The sequence below is a fragment of the Pongo abelii genome, chromosome 10, assembly GCF_028885655.2.
Source record: "Pongo abelii isolate AG06213 chromosome 10, NHGRI_mPonAbe1-v2.0_pri, whole genome shotgun sequence".
Taxonomy (NCBI): Eukaryota; Metazoa; Chordata; class Mammalia; order Primates; family Hominidae; genus Pongo; species Pongo abelii.
This window is the reverse complement of record NC_071995.2, coordinates 118887488-118906951: the sequence shown is the minus strand read 5'-3', so window position 1 is coordinate 118906951 and position 19464 is coordinate 118887488. Positions and strand designations below refer to the sequence as shown.

The 19464-nt window shown below is 41.7% G+C and overlaps 1 protein-coding gene and 1 non-coding gene across 4 annotated transcripts in view; both read right to left on the bottom strand.

Annotated features, from left to right (window-relative positions):
* Positions 1 to 19464, bottom strand: part of BICDL1 (BICD family like cargo adaptor 1) — a 103618-nt gene that overhangs the window by 31265 nt on the left and 52889 nt on the right. For all 3 annotated transcript variants that reach the window (XR_008512396.2, XM_024257536.3, XM_024257537.3), the window contains exon 3: positions 1058 to 1174. Coding sequence is in view for 2 of the 3 variants with exons in the window: in XM_024257536.3 (XP_024113304.2) it covers positions 1058 to 1174 (117 nt within the window). In the remaining variant the exon portion in view is untranslated. The remainder of the gene's footprint in view (positions 1 to 1057; positions 1175 to 19464) is intronic.
* LOC112136011 (small nucleolar RNA U13) lies at positions 14061 to 14159 on the bottom strand. The gene has a single exon (XR_002917222.1). It is a non-coding gene; the product is annotated as a small nucleolar RNA U13 (small nucleolar RNA).

The window sequence follows — 19464 nt, the reverse complement described above, 5'->3', positions numbered from 1 at the left end:
GGAAGACAGGAAACTTGAAGGAGTCAGAGGCTGGCAGAGGCAGGTGAACGGCAAGTCATGCACACAAATGGTCACACACAGGCATGCCAAACCCCACTGGAACAAACTCTACTTACTTCAAGGACCTGCTGCTCAATACCAGTAGGCATTCCAAGGGAAAGGGGGAAGGAAGGGAATAGGAGGCAGGAGAGAAGATAAGATATTGACAGACTTTAGGAAAAACATCCTCAGGTCATTTACCGAGCAGGGGAACAGGCTATCTGGGTTTCTCTGGCCTGACCATGATGGCAGATCGCTTTGTCACAGTGGAAGGTTACTTGTTCAACCTGGCTCTAGACTGTCCTTCAAACTCTGACTTAGCAAAGGGGCTGCTACTTGGCCTCTTTAGCCAGATACTTGGCTGAAGGGTCCTCAAAAGCAGACCAGGTGGAAGCCTCTCCCGGGGGGAGGCCTGGTTTGGGCTGGTGATAAGATCCTTACCCTCTCTTCACCTTCCACAACCAAATTCTCACAGTATCGTTCCCCTGCCGATACTTCCTTTTTCCCCTCATCCTGGCCCTCACATTCTGGCCTCTCCTATGGTTCCAATAACATCACTGTGTTCCAGGTATCATATAAAGTGCCTTGTATGCATTAACCCATAATATCCTTGCAAAAACCTGTGAAGTAGAAAGAAACTTCTATTTCTCTCATTTTGCAGATGAGAATAACAGTAGACCTTACTAAGATGGAGTGAACTGGGCCTAAATGGAATAGAGAAAGGCGAGATGCCCTTTCCCACCTCCTATTTGGGATTGGCAAGGATATTTTTGGAGAGATCAACATATTCAGTAAAATGTAGGTCACTCGTGATTTCAACACACCCGGCAGTAACTCTGAGCAACTTCATTTTTCCAGACAACAGGCTACCCAGAGAAACAGATCAAATGTTCCCCATTTAGTTTCGCACAGAAATGTCTTTCTGTAGAGATTTTAGGCCCTTTTACATAGAGCAGTTTTTTGTCTCCCAGTGAGAAAAGCACTCCATCTTCCAGCACTGCTGTGTCAGGAGGCTCACCTCGGCCTGAAGGCTCTCCAGCCGGATGATATGCTGGTTGGTTGATGAGTTTTTCTCCCGAAAGTCTTCTCTGAGGGCGTGGACCTGCATGGAGAGTTGTCTCTCAACTTCTGATGCCTGAAACAGAGGAGACCTGCAGAGCTGATTCAGAGGTTATGCAAATGAAGTCTGTTAAGATTTCTGCCTTTCATTTATCAAGCATCTCTTTGCACTTTCTATTCTTTAAGGAGCACTAGATGAGATGCTGGTTTCCCATGTACCATCCATTTGTTCTCTAGTCCAAAACAGGACAAACTCCCACCCCCACCTCTACCATTAATGACCCTGTCTAGGTCCAAGACCACTTTACTGATCAAAGGAAACAGCCCTAGGAAATAGTATGCTTTCAAATGTTAGTTATCATTATTACTCTACATATAGCAGAAACTCAGCAAATATCTAACAAATTGAAAGTCTGAATATTTTACATAAAAGAATAAGATGGTTATACCTACTGCCTTAGAAATTCCTTTATTTCTCCCATCAATTTCCTCAAGTGGGCTCAGTCAAATCACGTGCATCTGCATTTCTCTCCTCTACTTAACATGGACACTATTTGAAATTTCTTGTCATACCTGTTAAGATTTTTGCCATCATTCCTCAAGGACATTTTTGCAACTTTTAATTCTTTGGGGAGTGCCAGCAGAGGTGCCTGTTTCCCACCTCAATCCATTTATGATCTAATGCTAAAATACAGCAAACACCAAATACCATTTGGTGTTGTAGGAGGCTCACTTGGTAACACAAACTCCAGCCCTCCTCCTGAGGGTCCCAGCCCAGACCCTACTGAGGGAGCCCTGCTCACTGTCCTGTGGAGAGGAGAGCCACGGGACAAATTAAGTAACTGCCTCAATGCTTTTTTGAGGCCAAATGGGGTCAGTAAGCTTTATGGGTTCTCGGGAGAGATCACTGTGTGCTGGAACGGCCAGGAAAGGCTTTCCGAGGAGGTGGGATGGTGATAATGTTGAAGTGGTAGGCTAGTTGTTCAATGAGGCTCTCACAATAAATGGTTACATGTTCAGTAGTTCTTTCTATCTTCAAGTACTATATAATCAATTGTCCATCTTTTTTATTTTTGGTTCCACATATTCAACAAATGTTACCTCACTCGACTACAGAGCCACAGAAGATTCTTAACCTACAGTGCTATTTTAAAAACAATTACAAAACACAAAACAAAATAAAATCAAACCATACTCTAGTTGATTTTCATTTAAATACCCTCTAACCTTTAAATTTTCCTTCCTATGAATCATCTTTGTTTCCCAAGTTTCAGTCAGTGAAGTAATGAGCTAATAAGATTCTGATATACAACTGACTCCATAAAAAACTTAGAAGTTCAGAGCTACATGAAGTAACTTATTTGAAATGAACAATTTCATAGCTTGGCTTTATGATGCAAGGAATCAGCATTAGGCCGCCAACTCCCTCACCCCACCCTGCACACCCGGAAACCTGTGAACAATTCTGGCAATAAACATTCCTGGGAATATTTCCCCTATATTATTTCTCCTTCGTATTCTAAATTTAATTTCAGATACCCACTAGGCTGTTTTAGACTTCTCAATCACTTAAAAACACATTAGTCATTCACTTTTGCCTAAGAATCACATTAGTAATATTTACTGAGTACATACTATGTGTCAAGAACTGTGCTAAATGCTTTCAATGCATTATCTTGATTGTTACCCCCAATTAAGGAAATCGGCTCAGGAAAGTGAAGGAACTTGCCCAACATCTCAGTGACAGAAACAGGATGGTAAAAACTTTGGGCTGGGTTGGGTACGCTGGCTCATGCCTGTAATCCCAGCACTTTGGGAGGCTGAGGTGGGTGGACTGCTTAAGCCCAGGAGCTTGAGACCAGCCCAACCAACATGGTGAAACCCAGTCTCTAGAAAAAATACAAAAATTAGCTAGGCATGGTGGTATGTGCCTGTAGTCCCAGCTACTCAGGAGGCTGAGGTGGGAGGATCATCTGAGCCTGGGGAGGTCGAGGCTACAGTGAGTCATGATCGTGCTGTCACTGCACTACAGCCTGGGCAACAGAGTGTGAAAGCCTGTCTCAAAAATAAATAAATAGGCTGGACAGGGTAGTTTACATCTGTACTCCCAGCACTTTGGGAGCCTGAGGTGGCTGGATCACCTGAGGTCAGGAGTTCAAGACCAGCCTGGCCAACATGATGAAACCCCATCTCTACTAAAAATACAAAAATTAGGCCGGGCATGGTGGCTCACACCTGTAATCCCAACACTTTGGGAGGCCTAGGTGGGCGGATCACGATGTCAGGAGTTCAAGACCAGCTTGGCCAACATGGTGAAACCCTGTGTCTACTAAAAATACAAAAATTAGCTGAGCATGGTGGCATGTGCCTGTAATCCCAGCTACTCGGGAGGCTGAGGCAGGAGAATTGCTTTAACTGGGACACGGGAGGTGGAGGTTGCAGTGAGTTGAGATTGAGCCACTGCACTCCAGCCTGGGCTACAGAGCGAGACTCAGTCTCAAAAAACAAACAAACAAACAAATAAATTAACCGGGCATGGTGGTGCGTGCCTATAGTACCAGCTACTGGGAGGTTGAGGCAGAAGAATCACTTGAACCTGGGAGGCAGAAGTTGCAGTGAGCCAAGATCATGCCACTGCACTCCAGCCTGGGCAACAGAGCGCGACTACGTCTCAAAAAGAAAAAATTATTTAAAAAAATTAATAAAAAACCAACTTTGGCTGTCTTACCCTCAAATTAGTACTGTAATACTATCTTCTTGTATTTCGAAATAGTTTTTCATATTTCTATTGCTCACTACTAAAACCAAACTTTACACAAGTCCAATTTAGCAAGGCTTTTCTTCTTTCTTTTTTTTAATGCTAGGCATTTCACTTGTGACTCTTAAAATTTCTTCTAAGGCCAGCTGCAGTGGCTCACGCCTCTAATCCCAGCACTTTGGGAGACCGAGGTGGGTGGATCACCTGAGGTAAGGAGTTTGACACCAGCCTGGCCAACATGGTGAAACCCAATCTCTACTAAAAATACAAAAATTAGGCGGGCGTGGTGGCGGGTGCCTGTAGTCCCAGCTACTCGGGAGGCTGAGGCAGGAGAATCACTTAAACCCAGGAGAGGGAGGTTGCAGTGAGCTGAGATTGTGCCACTGCACTCTAGCCTGGGCCACAGGGCAAGACTCTGCCTCAAAAAAAAAAAAAAAAAAAAAAAAAATCTTCTAACAGAAGGTAGGGCCGGCCCATCAGGAAATCATATGCTGTAGTTTGAGTGCATATACTGAATTCAGTTGACTGTTGAGATTTCAAACATACTTAGATTTGCAGAGCACTGGGTAATTCAGGTAGCTGATCTTATTCATACCATCACCACTTTGACATGAATCACTCAACAACGAAGCCGCAGAGATGCACCGAGGGCTGCAAATCTAGTCCAGCTGGTATGAAATGCTCCTGCAGACTACCTCCTCTCAAAGCGATCTTCTTAGAAATAGAAATTTGTCTCTTCCTACCAGAAAGTTAAACTCTAGAGCCTAAGCTGTTAAGCACTAAGCTATAATGCTCCCTTTAAATGTCTGACTCCTCAACTACGCCCAGGAATACGCACAGCAAAAGCTTTTAACCTCCATTTCTCATCTCAATTTACAATAGCCTTAAGAAGCAGGAATCGCTGGCCTCCTTTTGCAGGCAGGGAGATAGAGGCTCCAAGGGTGTACTGCACTGGCCTTTGGCCACCACATCACAGCCACCTTCCAGCCAGGGGGGCCAATCAATTGCCCGTGATGGTGATGGAGGGAATAGATCAATCTGAGTTATAAACCTACCCTTTGTAAGGAGCTAATGCACCTTCCAAAATAAATTATTTTCTTCTTTTTCACAGACAGAATCTGGTTCACACCTTGGACTTGACTAACACAATGAATATCAGCTATTTCTGCACATAAATTAAATAATAACCTCTTAAGTTTATATATAACTCTTATGTTCTAAATGCTTTCTGGAAGTTAAATGCTAAATAAGGAAGCCTTAGCTCTGGAATGAATTTCAGAGGTTCTTTGAAGAACCTTTGAAGAAGTGGGAGAGTTAGCCAGGGTAACAGCAGTCTCTCTGAAGGGATACACTGTGCTCCTGAGAGGAGGGATATCGTGGAAAGACAAAACATTGAGTCAAATGGGCCAGGCGCAGTGTAATCCCAGCACGCTGGGAGGCCAAGGTGGGAGGATCGCTTGAGCTCAGGAGTTCGAGACCAGCCTGGACAATATGGTGAAACCCTGTCTCTACAAACTTACAAATCCTAGTAGTACTTGTCCATGAAATTTCTCTGTAATAATTGGGAACCTGTCATCCATGATAATGTCCTCTAAATATACAACCACAGCATCAAATTCTGCATCAGAGGTGGAGGAGGACAGCCTGAAGCTCTCTTCCTCTAAGGCATCCATTGCTGTTACCGTTCCCACCTGCGTGGGTGAGAGGACCACTGGGCTCCTATCCAACCCAGGGCTTGGCGCAGGGCCCAGCCTCCCCTCTGCTCTGTAGCGCCCTAACCTGCATCAAGGGCAGGCGGTCGGCTGGGAGGAGGCATTGCTGCCCAGGCCACAGACTGCTCACTCACTGCCCCAGCATGGTCAGTGCTTATGCTCGAGGCCTGGCCTCAGGCTCCCCAGCTGCAGCCACTCTCCTGCCAGGTCTCCACATCCATCTAGGACACTCTGCCCAAATCTTTCTTTCACTCTTTCTCTTTCTTTCATTTTTTTTTTTTTTTTGAGACGGAGTCTGGCTCTGTCACCCAGGCTGGAGTGCAGTAGCGTGACCTCGGCTAACTGCAACCTCTGCCTCCCAGGTTCAAGCAATTCTCCTGCCTCAGCCTCCTGAGTAGCTGGGATTACAGGCGCACTACCACGCCCAGCTAATTTTTGTATTTTAGTAGAGACGGGGCTTCACCATGTTGGTCAGGCTGGTCTCAAACTTCTGACCTCGTGATCCGCCCACCCTGGCCTCCCAAAGTGCTAGGATTACAGGCGTGAGCCACTGTGCCCGGCCTCAATTCATTCTTATAGCAGAAAATGGCAGACACAAGTCTTATAGTTTACTCATCAAAATGATGAGTTTTGGCTACCACGCTTAACTAAGCTGCCAGTAATTACTTGTGGCAAAAAACATTTGAAATCATAGGTGAATATAAAATAGATGGCAAGACTTCAGTTAAAGCATTTTTCTTTCCATTTTAAACTCAGGTTTTTTTCTATGAGAAAAGTTACAAAAGGTTCAGAGTAAAAAAAAAAAAAGTAAAGAAAACTGAAGAATTAAAATGAAAGTTAAAATCTTTACTTACTCCCAGTATTAGTGCCACCCACCACAGGTAATCACTATTAGATCTTTCTTGGGAGTCCTTCTAGAAATTTTCTATTCATATACATGTATCTATGTAGATCTACCTTATTCTTGTTAATGGTTATCTAGTATTTATATCATAACTTAACTAGTCCCTACTGATGAGCATTTAGAGTGTTCGAATTTTTTTTGCTATTATAAACATTGCTCCAAAAAATATCTTTGTTCACCCATCTTTATGCTTGTGGGTAATTTTCCATAAGTGGAATCACTGGGTAAAAGAGTACGCACATTCACTCTGAACAAGGTACTGCAAAACAGTCCTCTAAAAGAGTTGCATCAATTTATATCCCCATCAACAGTACAAATACACCTGATGCCTGTTTCTCAATACTCTGCCACCATTGGGTATTATGAAATGTTTTAATCTTTAGTACTTATTTTTTGTTTGTTTGTAGATACTTATTTCTAATACCTTCAAAACTTAAGTCTCTTTTACTTTCACTGAATACAGATTGCATGACGAAGCAAAAAACATTTGAAAAATATCTGTAGTTCTGTTACAGAATGCTAAAAATTTTAACGCACACTCCCAAAACTATCTGAAATAAACTCTTTTTATAATTTGCTTGGGCTACTATTATTTAATGAATCCTCAAGTTGGCAAAACAAAGTAACAGTGTGTTCCTTTTCCTGTTGGTCAGAGTACCATCTAGGACAGATTACTTCCTCCCCACTGAACAAAGCTGTTTCATCATTACTTTGCTTGTGGACATGATTAATAACATATGAACATTTCCCCAAACTAGAACCTTTAGATTAAGCTTGTTTAAACTTGCCAAAGTGGAACTGTTCACTACACACTTTCTTTTTAAATGGAGGGAAGGAAACTGCATTAGTTACACATGAGTATCCATTTTACTTAGTTGTTGAAACAAAACAAATGAACTAATAAACTTAGAAATTATCATAGGAAAGATCTACTATTTTAATATTCTGCCTGAATAATTGAGTTTTACCTTAAGAGAGAAATTCTCAAACTTTCTTTTGCCAGGGCATGATGGATAATGGGCACCTTTTGGGGTGGCAGTGACAGTGACAATGAGGATGACGACATTTATTTTAAAATTTAAATGTAACAAAATCCCACTGCAGAATATGGGTATTTTAAAAATGTTGCTAGCATATTATTTTTTCCCCAATCTTTCTACATATATGTGTATGTACAATTACTTCAATCCTACCGTTATAATTTTTTACTTAGCATGATATCAATAGCATTTCCACATTATTATTATTATTTGAGATGAAGTCTTGCTCTGCTGCCAAGACTGGAGTGCGGTCGTGCGATCTTGGCTCACTGCAACCTCCGCCTCCCGGGTTCAAGTGATTCTCCTGCCTCAGCCTTCTGAGTAGCTGGGACCACAGGTGTGTGCCACCATGCCCGGCTAATTTTTTTGCATTTTTAGTAGAGATGGAGTTTTGTCATGTTGGCCAGGCTGGTCTCAAACTCCTGATCTCAAGTGATCCGCCCGCCTCAGCCTCCTAAAGTGCTGGGATTAGGTGTGAGCCACCACACCCGGCCTATTATTAATCCTCATTTTATATGACTGTAATATTCCATCAAGTATTTCCTTTACCATTCCCTTATTATTAGGCATGTGGGATTTCCCCATATTTTGCAATTATAATGCATTGATGAAGACATCTCACTGGCGTAGTGGTAGAAAAACTTACCTGAGTAGAAGTAGACTGGACAAGCTTACTGTGTCAGCAAGGTAGATTAATACTCTTCAGAAAAGAAAACCTGGCCAGGTGGCTCATGCCTGTAATCTCAGCACCAATTTGGGAGGCTGAGGCAGGCGGATGACTTCAGTTCAGGAGTTCCAGACCACCCTGGCCAACATGGAGAAACTCTATCTCTACTAAAAATGCAATAAAATTAGCTGGGGGTGGTGGTGCACACCTGTGGTCCCAGCTACTTGGGAGGCTGAGGCAGGAGAATCGCTTGAACCTGGGAGGTGGAGGTTGCAGTGAGCTGAGATCACAAAACTGCACTCCAGCCTCGGCAACAGAGCGAGACTCTGTCTCAAAAAAAAAAAAAAAAAAAAAGTTACAATTTTTTTGGGATTATAGGTGCCCACCACCACGCCTGGCTAATTTTTTTGTATTTTTAGCAGAGACAGGGTTCCACCATGTTGGTAAGGCTGGTTTCAAACTCCTGACCTCAGGTGATCTGCCCATCTCAGCCCCCTAAAGTGCTGGGATTACAGGGGTGAGCCACCGCGCCTGGCCTTACAATTTTTTATATACACAAATGAGGAGTCTGATAAACATACATGTGTTTATGAGCATACATATACTTATTCCCTAGCTCTGTCCTCTGAGAGGACCTACATACAATGACACTCTAGTAGCAATACACACATAGCGCTCAAATCTTGCTTTCCAAATACCATTCTCTAATAAACGAATGAAGGCTCCTTGGAGAAAAGGCTAGTTTCAGGGTTGGGGCAGGAAAAATACAGGATGAACCTGGAATATCTCATGGTACTGGAAAGTAAGAAGTGCTCAAAAAATGATGGTGGCACATGAAAAAATGATGGTTGACACAGGAGTCAATTTGAAGGAGCTCCTAATAGCTAAGGCAAGGACCATTTAATCAATAAACAAATAATGACAGTAATGGATTATAACACATAGGATAAATATTCATGAGTCTACACTGATAAACAATTCAATCAACAAACGGAGAAAAGGGCTCTTCTCCCTTACAGAATAAATGTAGAAGAAATGATGAAAACAGAAGGCACAGTAGCTCATGCTCTAATCCCAGCACTTTGGAAGGCCAAGGCGGGTGGATCACCTGAGGTCAGGAGTTTGAGACCAGCCTGACCAATATGGAGAAACCCTGTCTCCACTAAAAATACAAAATTAGCCAGGAGTGGTGGCACATGCCTGTAATCCCAGCTACTTGGGAGGCTGACGCAGGAGAATCGCTTCGCTTGAACCCAGGAGGCAGAGGTTGTGGTGAGCCGAGATTGCGCCATTGTACTCTAGCCTGGGCAACAAGAGCAAAACTCCACCTCAAATAAAAGAATGAAAATCAGGCTGGCTGCGGTAGCTCATGCCTGTAATCCCAGCACTTTGGGAGGCCAAGGTGGGTGGATCATTTGAGGTCAGGAGTTTGAGACCAGCCTGGCCAACATGGTGAAACCCCACCTCTACTAAAAATACAAAAATTAGCCAGGTGTGGTGGCGGGTGCCTGTAGTCTGTAGTGCCCAGCTACTCAGGAGGCTGAGGCAGGAGAATCGCTTGAACCTAGGAGGCAGAGGTTGCACTGAGCCGAGATTGTGCCCTGCACTCCAGCCTGGGTGACAGAGCGAGACTCTGTCTCAAAAAGAAAAAAAAAGAAAATCATCATTAGGCAAGCATCACAGTAACTGCTGCAGCCAAGACTAGAGAATGAATGCTAAAATTTGTGGGCAAAAGTTTCATGAGAAACACGATATTTTCATGTCCTCAAAGTATCTCTTCATAAGATTTACTGATTTATTAATTACAAAGGGAAAAATCATTTATAGTGGGGAGCCTGGCAAACACTACCTTAACCAAGCAGTCAACATCACATGTCCTCCATATGATGTACTGAGAAGGGCCCAACTGTACTTTTGTGCTTTTCTCGGCAAGACTGAATAACCTCAATCTAATTATGACAAAACATTAGACAAACCCAAATGAATGACTTTGTACCAAATAATTGATCAATAGTCTTCAAAAGTATCAAGTTCAAGAGAAACAAAGACTATTCAGAATGAACTGTCATCAATTAAAATGAAAGAAAAAGAGAAAGAAAGAGAGAAAGAGAAAGAGAGAAAGAGAGAGAGGAAGGAAGGAGAAAGAAAAAGTGAGAAAGAGAGAGAGAAGGGGAGGGGAGGGGATGAGAGGAGAGGGGAGGGGAAAGAAAAACAAGGCATGCCTGTAATCCCAGCATTTTGGGAGGCCAAGGTGGGCAGATCACGAGGTCAGGAGTTCAAGACCAGCCTGGCCAACATAGTGAAACTCCGTCTCTACTAAAAATACAAAAAAAATAAGCTGGGTGTGGTGGCAGGCAACTGTAGTCCCAGCTACTTGGGAGGCTGAGGCAGGAGAATCACATGAACCGGGGAGGTAAAGGTTGCAGTGAGCTGAGATCATGCCACTGCACTCCAGCCTGGGAAACACAGCGAGACTCTGTCTCAAAACAACAACAACAAAGACTGAGAAAGTGGCAGAGATTGGAGAAGAGAAAAGAAACATGACAACTAAGTGCAACATGGAAGCCTGAACTGGATTCTGGAGCAGAAAAAGAACATTAGTGGGAAAACTGACAAAATTCCAATAAGTATGTAGATTAGTTAATAGTAGTGTCTCAATATTAATTTCCTGGTTTTGATAACTGCACTATGATTACAAAAGATGTTAACATTAGGGGGAGCTAGATGAAGGGTATTTGATAATCCATATTGCTTTTGTAGCTTCTTTTTTAAGTCTAACTTTTTAAAATCTTAGACTAGTTGTGCCCCCAAGACACTTAACAGAAGAAAACGCAAATCCTCTTTGGAGGATGGTACCTTCAATCCAAAGATCAAATAATCTCCATAAATAGTTTTCTAATAAAAACAATATTATAGTAAAAAAAATTAAAAACAAACATGTACCCATGGAAACAAGGACTCATTAGGAAGTACTGGTAGAAACAGATTCATAAAAACTTCACATTCTGATATTATCAGATATAGATTATAAGACAACTCTGCTATGTTTAGAGAAATGAAAGATTAAAAATATCTCCAGGGGGCTGGGCTCAGTGGCTCACGCCTGTAATCCTAGCACTTTGGGAAGCTGAGGCAGGCAGATCACGAAGTCAGGATTTTGAGACCAGCCTGGCCAACATGGCGAAATCCCGTCTCTACTAAAAATACAAAAATTAGCCAGGTGCGGTGGTGCATGCCTGTAATCCCAACTACTTGGGAGGCTGAGGCAGGAGAATTGCTCGAACCCGGGTGGTGGAGGTTGCAGTGAGCCGAGATCGCGCCATTGCACTCCAGCTCTGGGCGACAGAGCAAGACTCTGTCTCGGGGGAAAATAAAAAAAATCTCCAGGGAAGAGGAAAATGTAAAGTACAACCTTCTCAGATTTGGAAAAGATCCAAGATATCTAGAAATACAAAATAATAACTTAAAATTAAAAACCCAGGCCAGGTGCAGTGGCTCACGCCTGTAATTCCAGCACTTTGGGAGGCCAAGGTGGGAGGATCACTTGAGGCCAGGAGTTCAAGACTAGCCTAGGCAACACTGAAAAACTCTGTCTCTAATAAAAATTAGCTGTGCGTGGTAGCACACAACTGTTAATCCCAGCTACTTGGGAGGCTGAGGCATGAGAATTGCTTGAACCTGGGAGGCACAGTTGCAGTGAGCCAAGATCGTGCCACTGCATTCCAGCTTGGGCAACAGAGTAAGACTCTGTCTCAAGCAAAAACAAAAAATGTCACAAAACCCAATGGGTAGTATCAAAATTAAAGACTTCTAAGCATTAGAAGACATCATTAAGAAAATAGATCTAGGCCAGGCGCAGTGGCTCACGCCTGTAATCCCAGCACTTTGGGAGGCTGAGGCAGGTGGATCATGAGGTCAGGAGATCGAGACCATCCTGGCTAACACAGTGAAACCCTGTCTCTACTAAAAACACAAAAAAATTAGCCGGGCGTGGTGGCAGGCACCTGTAGTCCCAACTACTTGGGAGGCTGAGGCAGGAGAATGGCATGAACCCAGGAGGTGGAGCTTGCAGTGAGTCGAGATCACACCACTGCACTCCAGCCTGGGCGACAGAGCGAGACTCCATCTCAAAAAAAAAAAAAAAAAAAAAGAGAATAGATCTATAAAGCTCAGACTGGGAGAAAATGTTTATAACACATATATCTGCCTTGTATTCAGAATATATAAAAACCTCTAACTCAATAAAAAGATACGTAATTTTTTAACTGAGCAAAACATTCGAACAGATACTTCAAAGACAAAAATAAATGAATGGCCAATAGGCACATGAAGAAGTGCTCCACATCATTAGTGACCAGGGAAATGTAAATTAAAACCACAATGAGATACCACTACATACTCATAAGAAGGCTACAATTAAAAGGAACAACAACACAAAATACTGGGAATGTCAACAACTGGATTCCCACACGCTGTTGGAGGGAGTGTAAAATGGCATAACCTACTTTGGAGGAATAAAAAGCTTTCCAGTTTCTTCTTAACCTAATGGACAGAGTTTAAGAACACATGTGACAACTGAAGAGAAAATTACCAAATTGGAAGACTAGTCAGAAGGAATTATCTACACTACAATACAGAGATAAAGATGGAAAATAGAAGTGCTACATTAGTATAGTCCCCATAAATTTAAACTGCAGTTCCAGAAAGGACAGAGTGAATGGGACCGAGGCAATACTTGATGAGATAATGGCTGATAATCTCCTAACACTGAAAGACACCAATTCACAAATTCAAGATGCCCAATGAAAACAAAGCAGCAGAAATAAAACAAAATCCACACCTAGATATATCATAAAGAAACTGCAGAATGCCAAAGACTAAGTAAGATAATCTTAAAAAGAAGATAAAAGACGACCTTTCCAGAGAAAACATTGGTTCCCCTAACGACCACAAATAGGGCCCATGTTAGCAGATCTCTTTAAAATAAAAAGACACACATAAAAATGTAATATGAAAAGACATTTTCTTGCTGAAATCTTTTAGTAGTTCCCTATTACAAACAGGCACAAAAAGCCTTCCAAGGCCAGTCCCCTGCCAACCTTCTATCTCCTATAACTCTGTCCCCTTTATCCTTGTTCTTTCCCTAGGCATGCTTCTTCCCTATTTTTCACAGGACTAACTCTGTCTTTCTAGACTTAGCTATAGCATCATCTCTTCCCAGAAGCTTTCTGTGCTCCTTGGCATTCCAGAGGGACCCTCCTTTGCGTTCTCATAGCACCCTAGGCACAAACTCTAGCAGAGGACATATTACATTTTATGAGTTATCTTCTTATGAGTCCTTCACCTCATTTGAAACTTTTTAAGGACAGTGACAGCGTCTAATTCATTTTTGCATTCCCAGTAGCTAGTCCAGTGCCTGGCCAAGAAATGCCTGAATTGAACTGAATGAAGGATCTTTCAAGGCTGAAACAAACTGTCCTTGAGAAATAAAAGTTTAAATGTACAGTAGGTAACTACAGAATGAAAATAAGAAAAAAATCTCCAAGAAACTGGAATAGACACACAGACCCCAAATTTAAAATAAATGTCAACAAAAGTTTAATAAGCCTTTCTGTGTGGCTAGATTTATCCTAGGTGCTGGGGATGAAACAGAGAAGACAGATCTGGTACCATCTTAGATTTCAAGGATGTCAGAGCTGGACCTTACCTAAATAAAAGAAAATCAGTTATGTGAACTCCTTCATTACACAGATGAGGAAACTGAGGCCCAGAGGAAATGCTTTGGTCACAGAGTGAGTGAAGGATAGGTAACCAAATGAGATAGGGAAAAAATGGAAAAGCAAATCACAGGAAACAAGAACCTGCAATTTTTTTTTTCCCACATCACACAGGTAATGTGCTGACATTGTAAGGTTTGAGGAAGACACACCTCAAACAAGTGTGAAAGCCCAATCATCATGTTTATGAACTACAAAAAGATCAAGGACCTGTAATTTTAACAGCAATGCACTTGACAGTGAAAGGCTAAAGGAGAAGAAACTAAAACAAAACTTAGGCCTAGCAGAATCCAGATGTTTGCAAATATGGAGGTTGTATTATCTTAATAATCAGGAGAAATAAAGCCTAAGAGTTCAAGGCTATGGCAAGCTATGATCATGCCTGCAAATAGCTACTGTACTCCAGCCTGGGCGACACAGTGAGACCTCTCCCCCTTAAAAAAAAAAAGGTAAATTCATAAGACATCAACATCTAGGGAGAAAGGTGAAAGAAAAAAAATTGTGTTGGTAACATCAAACAAAGATCAGGAATTTCAGTAATAATGAGGCTGGGGAGAGTGATAAAATAATCATAACAAATTTCAGGAAGTGTAAGCTTAGAAAGATTGAGGGAGGAAAGGAGTCATTTGCTTGTTTTTTTTTTATTTTTAAAAGACCTTCCATTTTGGAAATATACAAAGTTTCATGTCCCTGTGAGAGACATAAAGTATAAGACACAATCTTCATTCTTAAGTAGCTGAAAATGAGATGAACCCTTATGAAGCAGCCAATATAAAGCACAGAATAAATATTTGTATAAACTGGCAGGTGATTTGAGAAGTACACAAATAAGGCAAAAATATAGTAATTATCTTAAGGGAAGAATAAACAAAGTACATAGCTGTATGACCTTCAAAAATTATCTAACCACTCTATACCTCAGTTTCCTCATCTGAAAGATGGTGATTAAAAAAAAACTACCTTTCAAGTTATGCTAGCATTAAAATGCAATAATATATATGAAATGTTTAACACAGGTTAAATATGTAATATACTATAGCTATAATTATTTATGATAAAGTGAAAATTCCAAATAGAATATTGGCTTTAGCTCAAAGGAAAACATGCAGTTTGAGAGTTGAAACTTCAGAGATAATCTGGTTCAAAACCCTAATTTTGCAGGTGATGCAACTGAGGCATGGGTCAACAAAGTTAGGCCCGTAAAAATACAATTTGCATGAAGGTTCCTGCCCAAGATCACAGAACTTGTTAGCTTCTGACTCCCATTTCAGTTTCTTTCCATTTCATTACCCCTTTTTAAGTCCAAAACAAATAGTCAGATATTGGATGATTTCCAGGGATGACAAAAACTCATCCCCTGGAATGAGGAAGGTCTGATGCCCCTAACAATTGTGAGGGAATGCCTGATAGTCAATGCTTTCCTGGTCATACTGTTTATAGGAGGCATGTATAAAAGCCACTACGTGCCATTTAGAAGGTATACATCCACTAGATAGGGGCATGTTTAATTTTGCTTCATTTGAACTAATGTCTAAATTAGAGCACAATAAAAGTTTTGTTATTATCCTTTCGGTCACTATCAGAAACGTAATCCCTCAGCATCAAAGACCAGCAACTCCAGCAACACCAGCTTTAATTGAAAAAGAAAAAAGGACAAATGTTAATACTGCTTTTGTTTCTGGAAGAAGACTATTATTCAATGTCAGATCCCTACTGCTGGTTAATAAAAACATTTCCGAAGTCAGAATAGATCTTTTAATTTTATTTTTAAATGTTCTATGAGGACTCATAATAAAACAGGCCCCAGATACTCCCAATACACTACACACTGTACTCGCAATTGGAGCTTTTGATTCAGTCTTTTTTTCTTAACCAAAATGACACTATCCCCTATGTTAACTTGATGGCCTGGCACTTTGCACTAATTCCAACATGGATGGAACACTACTATGCTTTGAACTGGGGATACAGAGATAAATAAAACATAGTTCTTGTGGAAAACTCAAGGTCTAAAAATAACATAGTTTCTTCTCTATCAGTTACTGTACTGTGTGACCACAGGCAAACTGCTTAATTCTCTGTCTCAGGTTCTTCCCTTACATTTAGGAGAAAGTAGTACCTACCTCAGAAGGTTGTATGACTGAAATAAATACATGTAAAGTGTTTGGAACCGTGTCTGGTACACAGTAGGCAGTACGTGTGTTAGCTGTTTCTGTTACTATATCCACCTTCATCATTATTATAAGCCAGCTCTAATAACCTGAAAGATCAACTCTGACTTTAGAGCTGATGTTTAAGTCACTGGCACAGAAAAGTCTAACAGATTAAATGTAAGTAAGAGCAGACCTTAAAGAGCCTGAAGACAGAGCTTAAGAAAATCTGGCACAGGGACTGATGGAGGATGGAGAGAAGGACACCCCTAATAGAGGCAGAGTTGTAGGGAATTTAGGCACTTGCTTTCATCCATGAATGGTAGTTAGTAATAACAGAGAGGACTTGAAAGGTCTTGCAGCTAAACGGGGAGAGTGAATATGAAAATGCAGCCAAGCTAAAATAATTACCACCCAGCTAAACTGAGGCACTGCATAGTTCCTAAGAACATGTCCACCTTGGAACAGGCTTCTGTTTCTTCAATGGTGGAAATACTATGACTATCTTGGGCTTCCTGGAATGTGAAATGTTTATACTTTCAAAACGAGATTGCATGAAAATGCTTGGAAAAGAAATTGAGAAACTTTTCATAATAAACAAGGCTAGGGGAAGACGGGCAGTTGGAATGACATTCTACTCAGCAAACTTTAACTTAGAACAGGGATGGAAATGGGCTGGGGTGTACCCTGAGGAGCCCTTCACTGGAGACAAGTGGTGACACAGGGACACATTCAGGATTCTCTCAGGAAAGAGCAGTCATGTCTAATCCTAATAAAGAAAGAAAACTCTAGTGTTTTCATACTTCCCCACCTCACCCCGCCACCACCTGTTTTGGTCATATGGTTCACCAGGAGACTTCTTAGACCTAAAAAGAAGGTTACAAAGTTAAAATGTTCTTGTTTGGAATTGGAGAAGGGTTAGGGAAAAAATGCTTTCCAAACTGGTGGTCACTTTCTTCTTCCCACCACCATAAAAACAAGACTATTAATCACAGTATGGCTTTTTCTTCCCTGAACATGCCTCTTTGACTTCGTTCACGATAAACCCCCTTTTGGAATGTCTTTCCTCAAATTTTCACCTGATAAATTCTTAACCTTAACATCCCAGTTCAGACATAACTTCCATATTGCCATTATAAGATCCCCGGTTAAAATGACTACATTATTTGCAGTGCTGCAATACTATTATTAGAGAACTTATCAGACACTCTGTTTACATATCTGTTTTCTCTTAGACTGGAAAAGACTTAAGGGCAGAAATTGTATCTCCTATTTATCTTTGCTTCCCTAATAAAGTACATGGCACATGGCAGGTATTCAAATGCATACTGTATGAGATAAAATCTGAACATCTTAAGTGAGGGCTTCTTGCAAAAGTCAAGCTATGACTGTAGAAAATAGAAGCGGGATTAACTTTAAGCCCACAAGTGCCCCTTTAGCAAGGTTCCACCAGGATCACCAGAGAATTGAGATAATTCCCTTTGATTTACATAGCCCATCCCCAGGAAAGGGCACTATTTCCTCCTATAGGTCATCTCCATGGCTCAAGTAGATTTACTTAGCCTTTGATGTAAATTACGCATGACTGACCCATGGATTTGCTGCTCAGTGTTTCTACCTATACCCTCACCCTGCTTTTGCATGTGCAATCTTTTAATACTCAGAACCCATGACTATTTTCCCTGTTCCCTTTATAAACCTCACTAAAGTCATTTCTTTTATAAAGTCATTCTCATTTGATAACAGATGGATTTGAAATTCTTTTTTTTTGGAGCTTGTCATTAAATAGGCACGCCCCAAAATATGTGTACTTGGGAATAGGCTGTAAATTCAGACTTCCTTCATCCTGGAAGAGAAGCTCTTCTTCTGTTAGTCTGGGTTGAATTCAACAAACTAAATCCAAGGAAAAGGAAGATGAATATTATTTAGCATCTTCTAGGTCCGAGCACTGCTCTAGGTAACATAACTAGGCTACTTCATTTTATCTTAACAATGCTACAGGATGAGTATTGTTAACCCCATTTCATCGATGAAGAAACTGAAGCTAGGTGAGATTAGGTCACATAATTAAGGTCACTTAGCTAGTAAATGATGGAGCTAGGATTCAAATGCAGGTCTGATCCCAAAGCCAATGAGAGTGCTACTACACCACCACACCCAAGGGAAAACACACCCCTTGTGTCCACCTCTGGTTTAGCAGAAAAACAGACACCAGGCTGGCACTTCTTCCTGAATACTTTGAGATCTCGTTTGTAATTTATCTCCAGCCCTCAGCCCTGACTTCTCCTCTGACTTAGGTTCTTCGTCTTTTTTTTTTTTTTTTTTTTTTTTTGAGGTGGAGTCTCGCTCTGTCGCCCAGGCTGGAGCACAGTGGCACAATCTCGGCTCACTGCAACCTTCGCCTCCCAGGTTCAAATGATTCTCCCTGCCTCAGTCTCCTGAGTAGCTGGGATTATAGGCACCTGCCACCAAACGCAGCTAATTTTTGTATTTTTAGTAGAGACAGGGTTTCATTATGTTGGCCAGGCTGGTCTTAAACTCCTGACCTCAGGTGACCCGCCCGCCTTGGCCTCCCAAAGTCCTGGGATTACAGACGTGAGCCACCGCGCCTGGCCTGACTTAGGTTCTTATATCCAACTGCCTACTTACCACATCCACTTGGAACACTAATGTGCGTCACATTCAACATGTCCAAATCTGAACTCCTGATTTGAGGGCCTCCACCCAAACATGCTCCTCCTTGACTCTTCCCTTCTCAGGAGATGGCAACTTCATTCTTAGGAGTTTTGGGCCCCAAACAGGAATCATTTTGATTTTCCTCACACCCCACATCCAACCCATCCACACATTCTGTGGACTCTCCTGCTGAAATATACCTCAGAGGACTATTATGAGTATGAGATGAGCTGATATTTATAAAGCCATTGGAACAGTGCCTGGCATATAATAGGTGCTATATGAGATTTATTGAGTAAAATTAATATCCAGGATGCTACCACTTCTTCCCGCCTCCACTCTCCCATCCTAGTCCCAGCCAGCATCGCCACCCACCAAGACTACTGACTGCAGAGCCACCTACTTGGTCTCCCTGCTCCTACCCTTGCCTCCTACAGCCTACTCTCTGCAGCAGAGCAATTCTCATAAACCCAAGTCAGACTATGTCACTGCTCAAAACCCTCTAGAAGCTTTCTTACTCAGAATAAAATATAATAAAGTCCTTACCATGACTTCTAAGATTCAACAGGATTCCTCCCTGCATCCCAATCTTATCTCAGATCTCCTCTTTTCTCCGCTGCATTCTCTTTGTTCCACTCATACTGGCCTACTTGCTGCCCTCAGACCTGCTGAGCAGACTCTT